At 38.5% G+C, this 20,843-nt stretch overlaps 2 protein-coding genes across 2 annotated transcripts in view; one reads left to right on the forward strand and one right to left on the reverse strand.

The window, feature by feature from the left end:
• The window catches only part of LOC143211118 (acyl-CoA Delta-9 desaturase-like), a 285,417-nt gene that overhangs the window by 95,008 nt on the left and 169,566 nt on the right, over positions 1-20,843 (forward strand). The gene's annotated exons all lie outside the window — the stretch shown is intronic.
• LOC143211117 (uncharacterized) overlaps positions 15,566-20,843 on the reverse strand; it is a 38,334-nt gene continuing 33,056 nt past the window's right edge. The window contains exon 7 of the mRNA XM_076428574.1: positions 15,566-16,346. Coding sequence (XP_076284689.1) covers positions 15,905-16,346 — 442 coding nt within the window. The 3' untranslated portion in view covers positions 15,566-15,904. The remainder of the gene's footprint in view (positions 16,347-20,843) is intronic.

Consider the following 20,843-nt stretch of genomic DNA (forward strand, 5'->3'; position numbering starts at 1 on the left):
TATCCGATTGACGATTAATAATCGTTAATCGCAATTAACGATTAATAAGTATTTAATAGTTAATCACAATTTTTTAATGACTAAACGAGGAGATTAATTGTTAATTGCGATTAACGATTGATAGGCAGTAGGTTTATTTTTTAGTTCGCTATGCGTTGCTATACGTCATTAGAAAAATTTAAGAACATCATCTTCGACTTATTCAAGTTATTGAACGAAGAAATACATGTTCATTTATCTTTTGCTACCACCATTGACTTAGAAAAGTCTTTCAATTGATATCCACAGAAAGGTACACTAACGAGCATAACTGATTCAACTATTTAAAAAAAATAGTAAACATTGATTTTTGCTAGTTTTTTAGCTGGGCCAATAACGAAACTTTAAAAGATGTGTTTGGTCAACTCGTATAAATTATATACGTTCTGAAAATTTCATTGAAATTGGTTAATTGGTTTACGAGTTACAAACGATCAAAAATGGTAATACTTGCCACGTTAGATGTAAATTATTTTAATGTCACAGCTAAAAACATATACATATTTCAAGAGAAAAGTAATCCAAATGTAAAAAGTATATATTATACATAAAAATATTTACACTTAAACATACAGGGTGTCCCAAAATTCGTGAAAATCCCATTTTCCTTTGCAAAAATGTTATCCGCAGCTTTGTTTAGGAGTTATTAACGAAAAACACGGACCAATCAGAGCGCGACCTAGACGCGAGTTGCCACAGTCGACCAATAGACAGTTGGCGCGCCGGGCCGACTGTGGCAACTTGCGTCTAGGCACCGACGAGATACTATTAAAGACTGCCAGCCTTATGGGAGTTGGTGTCTCTCGAATATGTCGGTATTTCTTACGCCCTCTAGGATATATTCTGGCTCCATCCAGAGAAACAAAAGGCCATCGACGGCATTTTGTCGGTGAAGAAGACCATTGAGGGGATTCTCGTCGCGATGTATCAGTGAGAATGCGAATTATCACGAAACCATATCGATTATTATTAAATGTTACATTCTCCGCCATATTTCAGACGATGTTTTGGCATTATTGTGGCACTATTTCGAATTTTTAGCGATGTGGTATATCAGATCACTGTAACTTTCACGTTATCCCCGCGCCCGTCGCGCCCGGTTACCCGTCCCCCTGAATAACACAGGGGTTGGCAGTCTTTAATAGTATCTCGTCGGTGGTCTAGGTCGCGCTCTGATTGGTCCGTGTTTTTCGTTAATAACTCCTAAACAAAGCTGCGGATAACATTTTTGCAAAGGAAAATGTCGCTTGAAATGGTCTCAGGAACCACCCCCTTCCGGAAAGTTCATGAATTTTGGGACACCCTGTATACATATAATATTGTTCGGATTCCTTCGTAAGCAAAAACACAAGGTTGATTCGTCTAAAAATATAGAGATTTATTATTAATTACATAATAAATAATTCTTACATACTTGCCACGTGTCACACTAACCTAAAAATATAGAGAATCAACAATTAAATGTTTGTGCTTCCCTATATTCTCTCAACATACGAACTTCTTTATAGAAACCTGCACTTGTAGACTTCTGAATTGAAATATTTCATTAATTCCTTTCTCACGAATTATCAAGGTAATTAATTTTTAAATTAATCAATTGAATTGTCACTCTGTCTATCTGAATCTCTGTTTACTTTATCCTCTCTAGTCCTGACCTCTCTCGAGCATCTACGCAACTCACCAGCCTATACACAAAGCTTACATCTCCCCTCCACAAGACGTTTAATTTTCATCCGAAGATGCAAATTTAGCGTTATTTTTACCATACATCAGTCGACACAGGTGTGAGCTTTGTTATATGATACAAACCAAGTGATCTTTTTTTATGACCAGTGTTTATTTTATAAATTGAATTTGATACTTTCTCCAATATTTCAAAGGGGCCTATCCTGATTTCATCCATTTTTTTCCTGTTTAATTTATTTCCATTAACCACGTAAACTAAATCTCCTTTTTTGAAATTATACTGTGTTCTGTTTTTATCAAATATAGACTTGTTATAGTCATGGGATTTTTTTGTTTTGAGCAGTGCTATTCTTCTATCTTGTTCCAAACTTCTTGTATTTTTATTTTTCCCTTTTAATTCAGGTGGTAGCAAGTCAGTAGATTCTCCACTTAGCAGGTATTTTGGTGAAAATCCTGTAATTGTGTGATTTGTTTCGTTGTATTTTTTTGTACATTCTTCTGCTATTTTGGACCATGCTGATTTTTTTTCTTTCTCATTCAGTTTACAGCGTATTCTAGTCACCAACGTCTGATTTAATCTTTCGTTTAGGCCGTTAGAGAAAGGTGCACCTACGGCTGTAAAAACCAGTTGTATATTTCGATTTTCGAGATAATTTTTGAATTCGCTTGAATTTAAGGCCGGATATTGATCTGAGAGCAGTATTTCAATCGTGTTATCTTTCGAAACCTTCTCAATCAGTTTTATGAAGTCTTGAGCGTTTTGATTTTTCGAGCATGAGCTGTATGTAAATCTCGTAAAATGGTCTACTAATAGATGTAGATATTTCTTCGTTGATCTTCGACCCCCAAATCCACCAACTGTGTCCACAGACATTATTTGGAAGGGTTTCTCGGCTGGACCTAATTGTGACATTAGACCATATTTTCTGTTTGCTCTTGTTTTATTTTTTATGCAGACTTCACAGTTTTTACATATTATTTTGATGTTTTTCATTATATTCTGTGCCGTGTAAAAAGGTTTTACCTTAGCTTCCATCTGATTTATTCCTATGTGGCAGTAGTTTTCGTGAATTTTCTTCAGCACAATTTTACTATATTCTTCACTTAGTATTATTTTTTTTCTTTTTCTTTTATCTTCTTTGTAGTAGATCCCATCTTCCATAGTAAATCTTGCATTCTCTCTTAACTGTTTGTTTTGTGCTTGATCACTTTTTATATCTTCTAGACTAATAATATTTACAGTCTTCAGGGTATCTTCGTTATTTTCGTGATTTTCAAAAACTGGATGTCTGCTGAGGCAGTCTGCTTCTATATTCGTTTTTCCTGGATTGTATTTTATTGTAAAGTTGTATTGGGACAGATAGTGAGTCATATCCCCTAATTCATCATCTGTTCGATTTTTAACATTTAACTTTTCTAGCGGTTTATGATCTGTATATACCGTGAAGGAGTTTCCCAGTAACCAATGTTGCCAGAATTTCAGACTTTCTTTTATGGCTAAGCATTCTAAAAAGATGGCTTTCTTCTTTTTTTGAGATTCATTTAGCTTTTTTGAAAAGTAGGCTACAGGTTTCAGATCTCCATTTAATTGGGTTTGTTTTAAAACCGCTCCTAAACCGTGTATGCTGGCATCCGTATAAATGACTGTCGGTAATTTCGGGTCAAAAATTGCAAGATTTGGTCTAGAACAAAGATGATTTTTGATTATTTCAAATGCTTCTTGGCATTCATTTGACCAGTAAAATTTTGTATCTTTACGGAGTAGATTGTGTAGCGGCTCAAGTATTATTGTGACATTTGGAATATACTTTCCATGAAAATTAATTTTCCCTAAAAACTGTCTTACGTGTTTTTTGTTTTGTGGAGTTGGAAATTCTCTTATTGATTTTAAGTTATCTTTTAGAGGTGTAATTGTATTATCTTTTATTACGTGTCCTAAGTATTTCACTGAATTCGCTGCAAATTTGCACTTTGTGAATTTTAGTCTAAGTCCTTCTTTTTTGATAGCGTCTAGCAATCTTTTAATATGTACTATATGCTCAGCAAATGTTCTTGAGAAAATTAATATGTCATCGATATAGTTTACTGCAAATCCAGATAGACCATATTTTTTTATAATACCTTTTAAAATACGTTGAAAAATTGCTGGAGACGTCTTTAGGCCAAAAGGAAGACACGTCCATTGATACTGTCCTTCTTGCGTCACAAATCCTGTTTTTGGTCTATCTCCAATTCTTAGAGGTATGGACCAAAAGGCTGAATTTATGTCCAGAGTTGTAAAATATTTACAGTCAACGGTCTCAGTCATCAGGTCTTCTATCAAGGGAAATGGTTGAGATTGAGGAACTATTATCTTATTTAATTCTCTAAAGTCTATACATAAACGACTTCTTTTCCCTTCATCTCTTTTAAAGGCTAGTGTCACTGGTGCTGCAAAAGGACTATATGACTCCTCAATCAAATTATGTTTTAATAGTTCCGCGATCTGTTTTTCTATCTCAATTCTATCTGTGATTGAACATCTGTATGGTCTTTTATAGCAATATTTCTCCGTTTGTAGGTCAATGAATGCTTCATAATTTTTTACTTTGCCTACGTCATATTTATCTTTGGCGAAAATCTGTTTATATTCATTTATTAGGTCGTTTATTTCTTCTCTTTGATCTGGATCTAAGTGTTTCGTGTCAGTGATAAATTGGTTTGTGTCTATTCCTTCATTGAAATTTACTTCATATTCTTGAATTAATTTTCCTGTGTCCTGTTCTTTTTTTTTTTCTCTTTCATATTTTCTTTTAGCTTTTTTATATTTAAGTTTTCATCATGGGTCAATCCAAAATTCTTTATTGTGTCTAGACCCAATATCATGTCATTATCGAAATCTTTACTTTCCAATATAAATACATTTATATTTTTCTCTTCGTCCAGTATTCTTGCTTTTAGGGTTATCAATCCATCAGTTTTTCCCCTGCCATTAATCGATTTTAACGTGCTGCTTTGTTGGTCTTTTTCTCTGTTTTTTAATTTTATTAATTTGGAATTTATCACGGTCACATTTGAACCAGGATCATAAATTGCTTTAACTTTCAATGCGTTGTTTAATAGAACGTCAATTTTGATTAATGGCGGAAAATTCAGTTTTTTTGATCCTCTGTGTTAAGTTCAACTTCTAATATTGAATTTGTAGATATATTTCTATTTTGAGTTCTATTTCTTTCTGCTTTGTACCAGCATAGATTTTCTGGGTGGTATCGGTTATTCTTACCTTTTTCTTCACAGATCTTGCATGGTTTTTTATCACTACTTCTTGTTTCTGGTTTTGTAATTCTTCTTGCATCTTTGTTATCCTCTATAATCCTTCTATTCGTTGTCTTCTCGTATCTTCTTAATTCATTGAATAAGTCTTCTGAGTTTTCTAAATCTTCTCTATCGATTTTGTCTCTCACAAACGCCGGTAATCCTGCAGCAATCAGATTTATTAAAGTTATTTTATCTATTTCTTTGTTTGTTTCTAACAATAGACGTTCTTTTCTTAAAGCATAATCTAAAAGTGAGCCATTCAGAAATCTGTAATTTATCGCATGCATTACCGGTGACCATCCTTTATCTGCAAAGGTTCCTAAGAAATTTTCTCTCCAGATTTTCCATTCCGAATTTAGTGTATTTCTTATTAACATAGAACTATGCCAGTCTCTGCAATTATCTTCTAGAAACAATCTTAAAATTTCAATTTTTTCGACGTCTTTTGTAATATTTAATCTGTCACATTCGCTCTCGTATATCGATAACCATAGATTTACACTAACGTTCTTACCATTGAATTTCTCAATTACAAATTTTTCGGAGATTTTACTTAAGTTTCGATTCTTCAGAGTTTGATTATCCTCTTTATGTTCAGAAAACTTTTCCAAAATCCGTAGTAAGTTTTCGTCTATTTTTGTTGTTTGAGCCGTGATTTGTTGTTTTTGGGATATTTGACTTTCTTCTAATAGATAGTCTCCTATTGCCATATTTCCGCTTTCGTCTTTATATTTACTTAATACTTCTTCACTTAAATTAAACCATACATTTCGTGTATGTCCGCGCTTCTTGAGGGTCGTTATAACTTTTTTAAACTCGGGCAGAGCTGTGAGCTCTGCATGATGTTTTAGCGGCCACAAGTTACTTGGGATCTGAAATTTTATTTCTTTTTCATTTGTTATTGATGTAATGGCTATAACGTTTGATTTTTGGTCTTCCGCTGGAACGACTTCAAACTGGAATTTTAACCTCTCCATAATATTGTGTATTCGACGTCTTTTCTCGTGCGCGTTTCTTGGCCAAACGTGATAATTGTTGATTTATAATATTGTTCGGATTCCTTCGTAAGCAAAAACACAAGGTTGATTCGTCTAAAAATATAGAGATTTATTATTAATTACACAATAAATAATTCTTACATACTTGCCACGTGTCACACTAACCTAAAAATATAGAGAATCAACAATTAAATGTTTGTGCTTCCCTATATTCTCTCAACATACGAACTTCTTTATAGAAACCTGCACTTGTAGACTTCTGAATTGAAATATTTCATTAATTCCTTTCTCACGAATTATCAAGGTAATTAATTTTTAAATTAATCAATTGAATTGTCACTCTGTCTATCTGAATCTCTGTTTACTTTATCCTCTCTAGTCCTGACCTCTCTCGAGCATCTACGCAACTCACCAGCCTATACACAAAGCTTACATACATATGTATACTTAACAATACGCAAAGAAGTTAATGAAAACAGAGAACTAAAAATACATATACATTAAAATAATGTATTCAAAAACATTTAAACAGCATATTTTTACTGTGATTTACTGTGAACAAATATATTTAATTCAGTTGCCCCTTTCCTAGGGCTCCTTTACACCGAATACGAGTCTACGCTCCCTAGTCTCGCGGATGACACTCGCACACATTTCGACTCACGCGTGGCTTCCGCCGTTTATAGGAGTAGGAACAGGTATTGCTACAAACATACTACATACATATATATGTACTTCTACGCCACCTATGCCGACCATGGCAATTGATTGATCGCTCGCTCTGTCTCGTCCGTTTTGTATACATCGGACTCGCTCTCTCGCTCTCAAAATAGTCAAATAGCGCTTTGGGCCCACGAATGCGTGTGAGAGTGGGGGCGGCGTCTACGTTATTGTAGTCTGACCACTCCGGCGCGCTCTCCATTTCCCCACGCCCCTTCCACTCGTCTTCTCTCGTGCTCCGTTTACAAGTCAGGCTTACAATTGGTGGGTTCCCCTTCCATACGTCCGAGCAAGGTCACTGCTCATGAGCAGGGTCGAGTGCTCCGGCTCCCAAATCGTCCACCTCTGCATGCCTGACGTAGGGTTATCCCAACCGCGGTAAAAATCGTCCAAATCCCTACACTAATGAGCACCTTCTTCAGTAAAGACAGGTTTTGATAATATATTGAGAACTAATAGTTATTTTGGCATGGAACCCTTAAAACGCTTAAAAAGCGCTTAATAAACATGTCACATTACGAATTGTATAATACTTTTATTTCTACAGTAGTACAGTAATAAGATGAGTCACGAAAGTATTCAATCGCTCTGAAATAAAAAGTTTCACGCTTAATAAACATAAGTCCAATTAAGAATTGTAAAATACATTTATTTATATAGTGCTACAGATAGTCTACAATAATGAAGTACATAAATCACGGAGTTTTCAAACGCTCGAGAAAAATAGAAAATGTTTGAACGTCCTCCGGACGTCAAAACCCTCCCTCGCCCCGTTGCTTCGTCGGGGATTCTCTTGGGGGGGGGGGGATTCTGTCCTCCTCGCTGATGTCGATCTCTCATAGGCCCTAATAAAATTATGTAATATACATGTGGCCGTGACTACATAATCGACGTTTTCGGGGCTCAGATCTATTCTTCGATTATAAATATTAAATTTTCGCGACATAATGCCAAACGTGTTTTCCACTACGCGCCTTCCCATTGAAAGACGCGTGTTAAAATTCGTTCTGTCTTCATGCTCTTCGGCTTGGGATCCCGGATATGGTCTAAGAAGATATGGCTTCAGTGGAAACGCCTCGTCGCCCACAATGACGCAGGGCGCGCTAATATTTGTGCCCGGCAAGCACCCGTGGGGCAATTGTATCGTGCCGTTGTCAAGTCGCTGCCCTAGTTTCGATTGGGCAAAAATGCCCCCATCGCTGTTTCGCCGATACCCTCCTACCTCCACGGCAAGGAAATTACAATCGGCGTCGGTCAGGGCCATCAGCACCGTGGAAAACGTCTTCTTATAATTGTAATAGAGCGACTCCGAGTTCGGTGGAGCCTTAATTGTGACATGTTTCCCATCTATTGCGCCTACGCAATTGGGAAACCTGCATTGTTCCCAGAATCGGCTTCTGATTTTTTCCCATCCTGCCCTGTTGGGCAGTCTAATCGTTTCCGTCATCAACGTTGCTGTCACAACGCGACATGTTTCGTTCACGATTTTGTGCACGGTCGTAACCCCCATCCGGAAAGCGAAGCTTATCGACCTGAACGAATCTCCCGTTGCTAGGTATTTAAAACAATTAGAGATGATTAATTAACGGAACTCAGTCTACCGCCTTAATAGCAATCAATTATTGAAAAATCACCTACCGCAGGCAAACGGCCAATCGTTCATCCTTGCCAATTGGATTTTTGCTCTTCGTAGGTTTAGTCACCTGGTTTTTAAGTCGGCTCAGCAACAAATCAAAGCAGCCACGACTCATTCGGAATTAATCATAAAATTTCTCCTCGTAGTTCATCGACATCTGTTTATATAACAGCAAATCGCCTTCGGCGCCTCGATTTCGCCAGTGTGGATGCACGCTGTAGCGTCGTCTTCGCCTTCGTATTGGCCCTGGCTCTGCTCCCTCTTGCTCCTCGAGCGCATCCTCTTGATCCACCGCGTAACCATCGCGTAAAAGGTTCATTACCATCAATAGAAGGGTTGGCCATAGTACATTACTATGATCCATACACATATCCATATCCATATCAGAATCCAAGTCCAAGTCCGAATCCATATCCATATCCATATCGAGAAAACACGCGCACGAGGTGACTGTTTCGACGGAGGCCAAAAAATGGTGCGGAAATCTGGTTTCGCCGTCTCTTAAATACATTTTCGGCAGCTGAAATACATTAAGTGACGTCGGGTGCGGGGGTGTAATTTCCCGGGCGAGAAGCGCCGCAAACGGTTGACACTCTCTCTCTCTTAACTTTGCAGGTACGTAGAAACAGCGAACATTTAAACAGGGACTACTGAACGTGCTTTTTCGTAGATTGCTCGGATATAGAGCATTTTTATTTTGCCGGAGAAGTCTCGGGGCCTACACAAATTACTTTACAGTAAGCACGTGTTGCCCGAAAAAAAGTGCCTGTGTCATAAACCTCTCATACCTAGACCGTTCATCGTTGTCCTGCCTGGAAACCTTCTTCAAAGGCACGCATCAATACAATGTCAACAGTTCGGACCCATGCGAGATGGCGTCTTACCCCTTCCTACGATCGCGTAGTAGTGGGCGGTAACGGTTTAATATCTTAGGTCCTAGCCCACTGCTGTTTCGCTATCGCACGTACGGGCCAATGTATTCGACTACTACTCGGAACATAAACAATACGATGTGCATTATAATTTGGTATGAGGAAGTCCCTTCCAACACGCGTTGGCCACGCGTTTTCCTTCGTGTTTTCGTCGGACGGTGGTCATAAAGTAATTCATGCTCGTCAAAGCAACTAATCTTTACAACAGCCTTATTTGCAAAGTCAACCAGTAGCCGTCCTTACCCGTAATAAAATTGACGAGCTTAGGGCAGAGGCTAACGAACGAACGGTACAACTCCTTCTACCTTCATTATTGCCACGTGCCCCATACCTCGCCGAGTGGAAGAACTTACCTGAATAATCAATGCAGTACTCCTTTTCGGAAACAAAAAATTGTTATTTAAATAATGGATAAGTATAATGAAAGTAATGGATAAAGTAACAAATTATAAAAACATGTTTATTTGAACAATTGTTTCAACAATACGTTGTTATTGAAATTTGAAATAATAATGTAAGTGATGAATATAGAAAAAAGTTTGTGTACATTATGAAACACAAGTAACCCGGTTTGACGGGTTACTCGGGTTACGAGAACCGAACCGGATTCGGGTTAGCATTCGCATCGCTGTCTGTAACCCGGTTAGACGGGTTAGGGTCGATTCATACCTCACCGGCCCGGCGACCGGACCGGTTTTGCGTGTTCATAGCTTACCGTTCCGGTTTTACGGTAACCTGAGAAGGGTTCGAGATGCTCGAAGAAAGGCCAAGTGCCGAAAATCGTGTCACTTGCTACCCTAACCCCAGGGGTTCCTGGTACCCTTTACTCCCCTCTACACCTCAGGAGATGCCTATGCCAATGCCCACCGGCAAACCGGAAGATTTTCTTCTCAAGAAGAATACTGTGCTAGAAACCGGACGGCACGAAGGCAGAATATAACATTTATTTAAAAAGCTATTACCTAGAACTTTTCAGAGTTCGTTGTGCTAATTAGGTGGAGAATACGTTGTTAAGGAATTTAACTGTACGGTGAAACAATTCGTCAAACAACTCCGGTGGAGGTTCTGAACGTTCTGGTTCGTTCAGTACGTTGCCGTTCTGAAAAACGTTGACGGGGGACGCGCAGAGAAATATATAAAAATAATATTATTTAATAATAAGTAATAATATATACTTATTGAACAGTTACGTGATTTACATATTTAGTATTACAATAATAAATTACATCGTTTCACCATAATTTAACGTGTATAAAAATAATTTTTTCCAGCTTTTCCAACCATTTTGGCTTTTGAAATGTGGAAATGCGTTTTCGATTTCATAATGTTACAGCTGACGATAAGCGAATTGAACGACCTACTATATTACGACCTTGAGCCCATAAATAACGCTGAAATAGTTTTTTCCTGACTTTTCGGGCCAAACACTCAACTGTGCGATGGCTTGTTTAATATTGGACCTTGCGACTTGGATGTTGTTTGAAAAGTTGGAACAATCATTTGCAATTGGTCCGAATTGCAGAGAACATACTAAAAGTTGGGTTTCGCAACTTTTTTAGATGGACCCATATTGAAAATTTGGAAAGAACGTTGTGTGGTTCTATGAATCATATGTATCCTACCTTTGACCTGCCAAAACATTTATGAACATAGGACATTTATGAACATTTCCTTGGGAAATTTTCCTTGAAACTTGGAACGGAGAGAAGTTAACCGTGAATATTTCTTTTCACATCCTGTGGTATACTAATTGTTGTAGCTTCCCAAAAAAGTTCATATCGCATAGTCCAATAGTAACAGAGTTATCGTTTTTTTGAGACGTCCGAATATTATAATGAGAGAAGGAGAGAAACAGCAACATGTGTTTTTCGGGCCATCGTCACCCAGGTCTGTTCTACGGGCTTTCCATCTATAAAAATTCCGGAGAAGCAACTCGATGATCGTTTACTGCACTTACCGCGTGAGCCCAAGTTCGTCCGCTACCTGCCTGTTTTGTATTCTTTCTCTTTTGTCAACTTTTACCTTTGGCTATCGTTACCAATCGTATTTTACATTAGATATACAGGGTGAGTCACCTAACGTTGGCACCTCAAGTATCTTTGTTGTTTTTAAAGATACGTCCAATGTCTGAAGGACAAAGTTCAATGGTAAAATGGAGCTCATACAATACCAAAAAAATTTTTGTTTTTATGTAATTTTTTTAGAGATATGAAGGTCAACTTCATTTTTTTAAATAGAATGTCTTATTTTTTATACCATAGATCGATAGAGTATCAAATTCTGAGTATAAAACTGTTGACATTTTCACAACTAAATACGTGCGATACGAACGACGTTCGAAATGAAACTAACTTTGGCACGAAGGCAGAATATAACATACTGTATTTATTTAAAAAGCTATTACCTAGAACTTTTCAGAGTATGTCGTGTTAATTAGGTGGAGAATACGTTGTTAAGGAATTTAAACGTAATAACAATTTATTACTATGCTAACGAAAAAAAAGAATATCATCTGACAAACTGTACAGTGAAACAATTCGTCAAACATCTCAGGTAAACACAGCGGAGGTCTGAACGTTTTTGAGATTTCTCGGATATAGATATGTAGCATTTTTATATTTATCTTTCGCCGGAGAAGTCGGGTGCCTACAAATTACTTGACAGTCAACAAGTGTTGTCCGAGAAACTGTCGACTTCCAGCTCAATAGTAATGACCAGTCGTAAACATCTCCTCCATCGAGAACAGCCCCGGGAACGACACCTAAACAGATCGCGCCTATCATAAAGTCGCCCTATCCCCACCACAACCGCGCTCGTAGTCCCAATGTTTTGACTTGGACGTTGTACGCTACATAGTATGTGTGGCCGCTGTAGCCAATATTTATGGAACGAGACCTGCCTCCTCCACTCTGACCCAATCGGCCGCGCATTCGAACCTAGACACGCCACCGTACTCCTGCCTTCTTCTCAGGCTCGCATCAATACAATGTCACCAGTTCGGACCCATACGTGATGGCGTCTTGCCACCCCCTACAATCGCGTAGTAGAGGGCGGTAACGCTGTTCCCCTATCGCTCGTACGGGGCAATGTATTCGACTACTCGCGTTGGACATAAACAAATGGAAAATGTTTGCTCACTACGTGAAAGGTGTAATTTTAAGACAAACGCTGTCGACCCTTATTTCAGAATATCTAAAGAATATTCAGCAAGTTTATGGGCTCGAAGTCACAAACAATTCAAACCTAACAGCTGTTTGTAGTTACTGGAGTGTTTCACGTCTCATGTGTGCCGTATGAAATTTTTAGGTGCTGTGTACAGAGTTGCAGAGTAGGTACATAGTAGGCGAAATGACACTATTGGTTTCCCTAAAATGAATATTTTATTATTTTCCGGTGTATCTGAAATAATTTTTGATATCGTATATTAGGTTCGAAGAAAAGTTCTGTCGCATTTCAATGCTAATTAGTCATTGGGATACGGGAATTACCTGACAGGTTACCTGAAAGATGGCAACAAGTTGTTACAAATAATGTGAAAAACGGAATTTCGAAGAGAAAGAATCTTAGAATACAACTATATTTTTTAACATTTTTTCACACTTGAACCGGTGGAAACGTTTGCAGAACAAAGATATGTCTAATATTGTTCCTAATAATTATTTTAAATCATTATTTATTAATAAGAATTCACCAAGTGGCAGGAACGTTTCCTATTCCCATGATGTTGTAAAGGAGAACTACCGATAGTTTACCTAAGGAGTTGTAGAGCCTGTTACGTCGCGATGCTTCCTTTCGGAAAGTAGGCGCAAGGAGGATGTGAAACAGACGAGCGGCTATCTGTTTCAGGCGGGAGACGTTATTTCGTCAGTGGAGGGGTCCAAAAAGCAACAGAGGCCCAAGAATTCAGCTCTTCCACAGTTCAATTTTAACAAGTTGATTTATTAAAAAAAGAAAGCAATTTACAAAAGAATTTTCAAGATACATACAAAATTATACTGTTGTCCGCGTAGGAGGATGGGGGAACAATAGATTCGCGTAATGTGCGAATCGGGGATCAGTTGTGGGGACGTTGCTAAGATTTGGGATAGCCTTTGGGACCTCGACGAGTTTAAGCTCCCATGAGCTTACGGACTGATGATCGACTATCTGAGTCGGCTCTGCTGGCGATGCTTCCTTTAGTATTAGCCCGTGGTCCTTGGCTGCCTTCCTCGATTTTTTGTGCTTCCTTCCTCCTCGTTTCACTCGTATCGGCCCAGTTGATACCTCAAGGTCAAGGGGAATGGTCATCCCTCGAAAGATGGGGAAAACGTTCCTTTTTGAGGAGGTACGTCAGGTCGCACTCGTCTGTGACACGGATCTGTATTTGTACCAGCACTCGGAATCCTAGGATTCGTTGTGCGCGGATCTGTATTTGTACCAGCACTTAGAGGAACGACCCTAAAGCAGACGGCTTTATTCTCTTTTGACCAGTCCCAGCGGGTGGTCTTTATGTTCTACCCTGCATATTTTTACTTTCGAGAAAGCTTTTTGCAGGGGGTAGGTCTAATCCCTCTCAGTTTTACCTGTGAGAAAGTGTGGAAAAAAAAGGGGCCACCTAGGTACAGGTAGCGTATTAATGCGGGTGTGATTTGAGGGGTGTGCTGGTGAGTGAGAGAGACAGCGCTATGGTGCTGCCGGTGTGAGAAAGAGGGGTGCGCTCGGCTGGTGGAGCGTGAGAGACAGCGCTATGGTGCTGCCGGTGTGAGAAAGAGGGGTGCGCTCGGCTGGTGGAGCGTGAGAGACAGCGCTATGGTGCTGTCGGCGTAAAGGAACGTTCACCGTGCTAACTGCATGGGAACGTTACAAGCCCATAAAAACCTTTTTTTTTGTGCCACGCACAGCTAAGAGCCCTGCTCCCTGCTGTGGAGCTGTCAACCCGCTCGAGAGATATGGCCTCACCGGCTCGACGAAAAGAATCGGAGCCGATTCGCCGGAATCGCTCAGATATGAACTGTGCCACTTAAACCTGGGTAAGAATATCGGCCCGGCTGCAGAAACCGGTGAGGTATGAATCGACCCTTACTCGGGTTACGAGAACCGAACCGGGTTCGGGTTAGGGTTCGCATCCCTGGGTAGCAGGGCTCCCTGAAAGAAAGGTCCCTTTCCATAAAAGAGGTGGGGAGCCCACGGAGACCTTTTTTTTCTGCCACGCACAGCAGGGAGCCTTGCTCCCCGTCAACCCGCTCGAGATTTGTTGCCGCATGGACCTCCACGGCCTTCTCGAGATGATCCGCGGCCTTCTCGAGACGCTCTGGTATGCGCACACCCTAAACGCACCCTTATGGTACACTACAAATTACCACTTTTGATCGTTTATAATTCGCCAACCAATTTCAATGAAATTTTCGGAGCGAATATAATTTATACGAGTTGACCAGACACATCTTTTGAATTTTCGTGCTTGGCCCAGCTAAAAAAGTCATAAAAATCAATTTTTACTAATTTTTTCTTCGCAATTCCGACCAAATGCATTTTTTCAAAATATTTTTTAGACGTCATTTACTACACTAATTCTTCTAGCCTTACAGAGAAATTGAAGTCGTTTGGTCCATTCATAAAAAAGTTATTCTGATTTAAAGTGTGTTGAATCAGTTATGCTCCTTACTGTATGGCAAACTTCTAAAATGATAAAATGGTAGAATAATAAACTGGTGCACTGGTAAAATGGTAAAATGGCAAACTGATAAAATCGTATTGATGAAATGTTTTTTTAGAGAGAGAGAAATGAATTTAATTAATATATTTATTAATAGTATCACGTCCGGTGGTTCAGCCATCGTTAATAATTGATATAATCAATGATGTATAACATATACCTTTTTGAATTTCTTACTATGCTTAACCTAATAATATTGTACGAGAAACTAAATATTAAATATTATTGTTGATAATCAATATCGAACTATCGTATATTATACCACATTGCGTGCGATAGAATTAGGAAACCTCATTTTTAATTTGAATCTTATTGAACAAAATAAATGCGTAGCGAAATTTATTTCATTAAATGATTGAGTCATTTTCAAATATAATTCGTGAGCGAATATCCGCTGAAGAAATCATTTCTTCTTAGTTGCTTTCTTCTCAGTTTTCAGAGATAGACAGACAGTCTTCAGCGGATATTCGCTCACGATTTATATTTGAAAATGACTCGATCATTTAATGAAATAAATTTCGCTACGCATTTATTTCGTTCAATAAGATTCAAATGAAAAATGAGGTTTCCTAATTCTATCGCACGCAATGTGGTATAATATACGATTGTTCGATATTGATTATCAACACAATAATATTTAATATTTAGTTTCTCGTGCAACATTATTAGATTAAGCATAGTAAGAAATTCAAAAAAGTATATGTTATACATCATTGATTATATCAATTATATTAACGATGGCTGAACCACCGGACGTGACAATAGGTTTATCCAATAACATGAGTTACCTGAAAAATTAATAGAACAGAATGGAAAATATGTTATTGGATAAATATCGTAATTTTCGTTTTAAATGATAAAATGATTCGTAGGTTATGCATTATTTCAATTCCCACTGAATCTAAGGAATAAATGAAGAATTTGTACTCGCCTGATTCGCCAATTCCTGAGCCGCCAAACTGTGTCTATCCCTCTCTTTTTCCGCCATGGACATCTGCTTCTGCACATTCGCGATGTTCACCACGACGGTGTCAAGTTCCTGCTCAATCTTCCGCCTGCTATATTCGCACACCACAATCTCGTGGTTCTGCTTCTTAATTTGATCGCCCAAGTTCTCCTTGGACCGCGCCAGGATGTTTTTCTCGCGCATCAGAACTTCAACCTGTTGCTGCTTATCGATCTGCAGTTTCCGCAAAGTAAACACTTCTTGCTCGCGATTCCTCGTGTTCGCCATCGCCTGTTTCAATTGTTCGTCGATGCTCGACCGCTCGGCTTCTACCTTTTGCGCCCGTTTCAGTGTCGACTCCATGTCGGCTTTGCATTTCGTCATCTCGGCTTTCAATCTGTCAAAAGCATCAGTAAGGTATCTTAACATCGACGACTATGTATTTTATAATTTTTGAAAGGATTTTTAAATAAATCTTTCAACAGCAATTGCCATTTCCGTCGCGAACTACCAAGACACCCTCCGTGACGTATCTAATTATTATTTAATTTGAGATTGTTACGTCGAAAGATTTTTCAACTTCCTTTTACTACAGCACAATTATTAAAAAGGACAAAAAATCAGTGGGTAATCGAATTATTTTAGAGCCATTCGCACAAATTGACGAGTTTAAGTTTAAGAATTAAACATTTTCTGCAACTACAAACTGCAGCGAAATAGAAATTCCTTTTCTTTCTTAAAATATTTAGTATGATTTAATAAAACAATATTTTTACTGTTTCGAATTACCGCTGGCTTACAACACCCAACAAAATCAAAGTAATTTAATTAAGATAATCAAAACCTTACTCCTTTAAGGGGGAGTTCCGTTTCCGGGAGCATGGTGAGAAGGTGTTTATTTTCGAGTGTGGGAGAAAGATGCGACGTTAACAAAAGAAAGGCAGGGAGGAAGAGCAGGAAAGTGGCGCAATAAGAAGAAGAAGTACCGAGAAGAGGTTGGAAATAAGAATGTGAGAAAATAAGTGGGAGAAGAAGAAAGGAGAAAAAGATAAGTGAGCAGAAAGTGAGGTTAGGAGTGCAGTGGGAAAAAGGCAGTAGAGGCGTGCAGAGGCAGAAGGACGGAGACGAGAGCGACATCGTACGGGAAAAGAGCTAAGGGCAGTGGACAGAAGACGCGAAGGCAGATAAGGAAGGAAATAAATAGGAAAGCAAAACGAAATGAACACAGGGGATAGGAATGAACAAGAAAGAAAAGGGACGGCAGTAAAAAAGGATGGAGAGGACGGACAAGATGAGAGTGGGACGGAACTAGACGAAAGAATGAGAGAAGTTAGAGAAATCAGAGAGTGGATAAGAGAACAGACGAATCAGGCATGGTGGAGAAAAAGAGGGGAAGGAACAGAAACGGAAGGAAAGGAAAGAGAAAAGGCAAGAAAGGCAAAGAAGATGGAAGAACAAGGAAGAGAAAGCAGTGATACATTACGGAAAACGGAAAGCACAGTGCCAAGTTCAGAGGAGAAAGCAAAAGTGAGAGAGAGAGCGAGGAAAGAGAAGAAAAAGCAGAGGGAGAAGTTAAAGAAGGCCAAAAGATAGAAGGAACAACAGTGAAAAAGGTTGGTGAGGGCAGGCAAGATAACACTGGGACGGAGGAAGACGGAGGAAGGAGTGAATTAAGAGAATTCAAAGAGTGGTTAAGGGATCAGACGAAACAGGAATGGTGGAAGAACTTAAACATGTGGGAAAGAAAAAAAAAGGAAAGAGAAGAAAAGGAAGGAAAGGAAAGAGAAACCGTAAAGAAGGCAAAGGAGATAGAAGAACAAGAAAGAGAAAGAAGAGATAGAGCGCAAAAAACGGAAAGCATAGTGCTAGGAATAGAGAAAAAAGGAGAAGTGAGAGAAAGCGAGGGAAGAGAAGAAGAAGAAGAGGAAGTAATTAAAGAAAGCCAAAGGATAGAAAGAAAGCCGGAGAAAAAGGATAAAGAAGACAAGCAAGATAGGTCTTAGATGGAGGAAATCAGAGAGATGATAAGGGAAGAAATTAAGGAGGGATTAAGAGAGACGTGGAGACAAGGATGGAAAGAGATAAAGGGAGTGATGAATGATCTGAAAGAAATGAGAGAGGAGTGGGAAAAGGAAAGGGAAAAGGACAGAAAATCGCTGAAGGAAATAGAAGAGAGAATAAAGAAGATAGAGATAAGAGGGAAAATAGAAGATAAAATAGAAGAAAGGCTAGAAGAGATAGAGAATAAGAGAGGTAAAGAACATGGAGAAAGGAAAAGTGAAGAAGTGGAACGTAGGCTGAAAGCGCTGCAGATGAAGTGGGAGAGAAAGGAAAGGGAGATAAGGAAGAGGAATATAATAATAAAGGGTATAGAAATGAAAGATAGCGGAGATGGACAAGAAGAAGTACGGAGCTTATTAGGGGAGGGAGCATAATACAGCACATCGAGGTTTCGAAATTTTGCACTAGTAGCACCACCGTCTCGTTCCTAAAGTACACCAAGTGCACGTTACAAATGTTATAATAAAATACGGCTGATAATGCAGGTCGCGTACGTTATACCGTTATACGAAGAATAAAATGTAATTAATCACGATGGGATTGATCAGGTGTTTCTCTCTATATTAAAAAATCTTTAAAAATCCTTTGACAAACTGTTTTGTGGCGTCAGGATACTGCTTTCGATATTCCATCACGGTTTGTAGTATACATATGTTGTTTTTCCTCTTCGCGTTTCTTGATAAAATTTGATTATAATCTTCCATCAGTTTAACGCCCCGTTCAGCGGTATCATTGACCACCTTCAGTCCTTGAACTATGTTCATCCCAATTTTGAAATCAGGGTCATTATTTCATGTACAAGGATCTTTTCCCAAAAATGATGTTGGTATTAAAAACTTTTCAATCGTTTGGAATGTGGAGAAATGAAATGGTTTATTTTTTTGTCTATATATTTTTGTACATCATCTGGACAGATTGTAAATTTCTTTATACTTTCTTTGCCATCGCTCTCTGCACTGGCATTCATTGCTTCTACCATTTGTACTTTAGTTTCATGTGGTACGACACTATCAAAAAATGACAATGCAGCCGTTTCTGGTGCCAAGTACCAAAATCTTGATGGTAAGCGTACAAATTTTGTAGGAACTCCAAATCTTGCCGCGGAATCTCTATTGCAAATGGAGCTCGTTTCCACGCTTTTAGGTAAAAATGTGCAAGGAAAATACAAATGTCACGAATTCCAGTGGTCTCTTCGCTGGTCAAGGTAAATTCCTTTCTAAATAAATATATCTTTAAACAATATATTCCTTTGGCCATCCATCGAGCGTGATGAAAAGCTCCCGGAGCTCGAAAAACGTAATTTTTGGCACAATTTCCGCCTAAGAAAATAATTACGAATTCTATGAATTCTCGATAATCTTCCCGTGGTTGCTTTTCACTTTTTAAAGTTTGCATTGCAAACTTCAGCACTTCTGTAACATTGTTAATAGATTGATGGACGTGCTCGTCCTCAATTCCTGCTATAAAATTTGATTTATTGATTTGGGATTTATTGAAATACACTTCGTAATATAATTTCGTATACATATATGATGCCGACAAGGAAAATGTATCAATTGTCTTTCGAAAAGATTTTCAAGTAGAACACATGTGCCTTGAAAACGTCCCATATTTGATGAGGTTGCATCACAACATAGTGCTTGCACTTTTTCTCCTTGATTTTTCCCACTACCGGACAGAAGTGCAGGAATCAGAAATACAACAATTATATATTTCAGATAAAATTTAAAATGTATCTTAAACACCTGGGTACTTTGGTTCATCTTTCTTCAACAAGATTATTTACGAAAGTTTAAAATAAACTCTATTATATCTCTGTCAGTTATGTATATATGAAAAAACTCCTCAAACAAAAGTTGTGGTATATAAGGAGGTGAATATAGCATCAGAGAAAAAAATTTTTTCAAGGTCATTTTTTAAAGTTTTCGAGGTCACGGATGTTTTTTCTATTAACAACTGATTATGCTATATATGGATTCTTACAGAGAAAAAAAGACAAATTCAACGATATATTCCAACGTATATTTATGTCAAGATTTAAAAAAAAAAATTTCAAATTCGTTGAGCGCCAGTTTCCCGTGATCCAATCGGCCCCAAATTTTTTCCAGATTATTTTCTCAACAGTTGTCACAATTCTGGGGGGTTCCCGGGAAAAAATTTTTTGGTCAAAAAATAAGGTCCACCCTAGCCAATACCAGCGGTGTTGTACAGGCAATATCTGCCGAATATTATAAAGTACTCTAATAACGGTATAACGTACGACCTGCATTATCAGCCGTATTTTATTATAACATTTGTAACGTGCACTTTAGGAACGAGACAGTGGTGCTACTAGTGCAAAATTTCGAAACCTCGAGGTGCTGTATTATTATTTGTGACAGGCGGTGTCTGCCGAATATTACAAATTATTCCTCTATATCGTAAAAATATGCATTTTGGGCACCGTAGCACCATATATCTGACTTTTAGCAATCACAATTGACCACTTCTGAACTCGTCATTGCAATGTTGAAGCGTCATTTCGTAATTTCGTAAACCTTGTAATTGCATATACGTATATGCGAATTTAGCGATGTGTGCGTGTGCCCGCACACTCTTGCACGGCCGTGCCGGCCCCCTTAAATCCTGAGGATTAAAAAAAGGAAATTTTTTGTACTTTAGTTTGTCACAGTCGAGGTAGAAAGTTTTTGCACAAAGATCCGCAGTGTATCGGTCACGAAAATCGTAGAAAGAAGGTTAATTCCGTCAACACGGTACGGAAAAATGGCCTCGGCTCTTTCGGCAACGCGCGGTCATATTTCCGCGGACTTTTTCACCGTAACCTGGAGAAATA

This window comes from Lasioglossum baleicum, chromosome 8 (genome assembly GCF_051020765.1).
Source record: "Lasioglossum baleicum chromosome 8, iyLasBale1, whole genome shotgun sequence".
Classification (NCBI taxonomy): Eukaryota; Metazoa; Arthropoda; class Insecta; order Hymenoptera; family Halictidae; genus Lasioglossum; species Lasioglossum baleicum.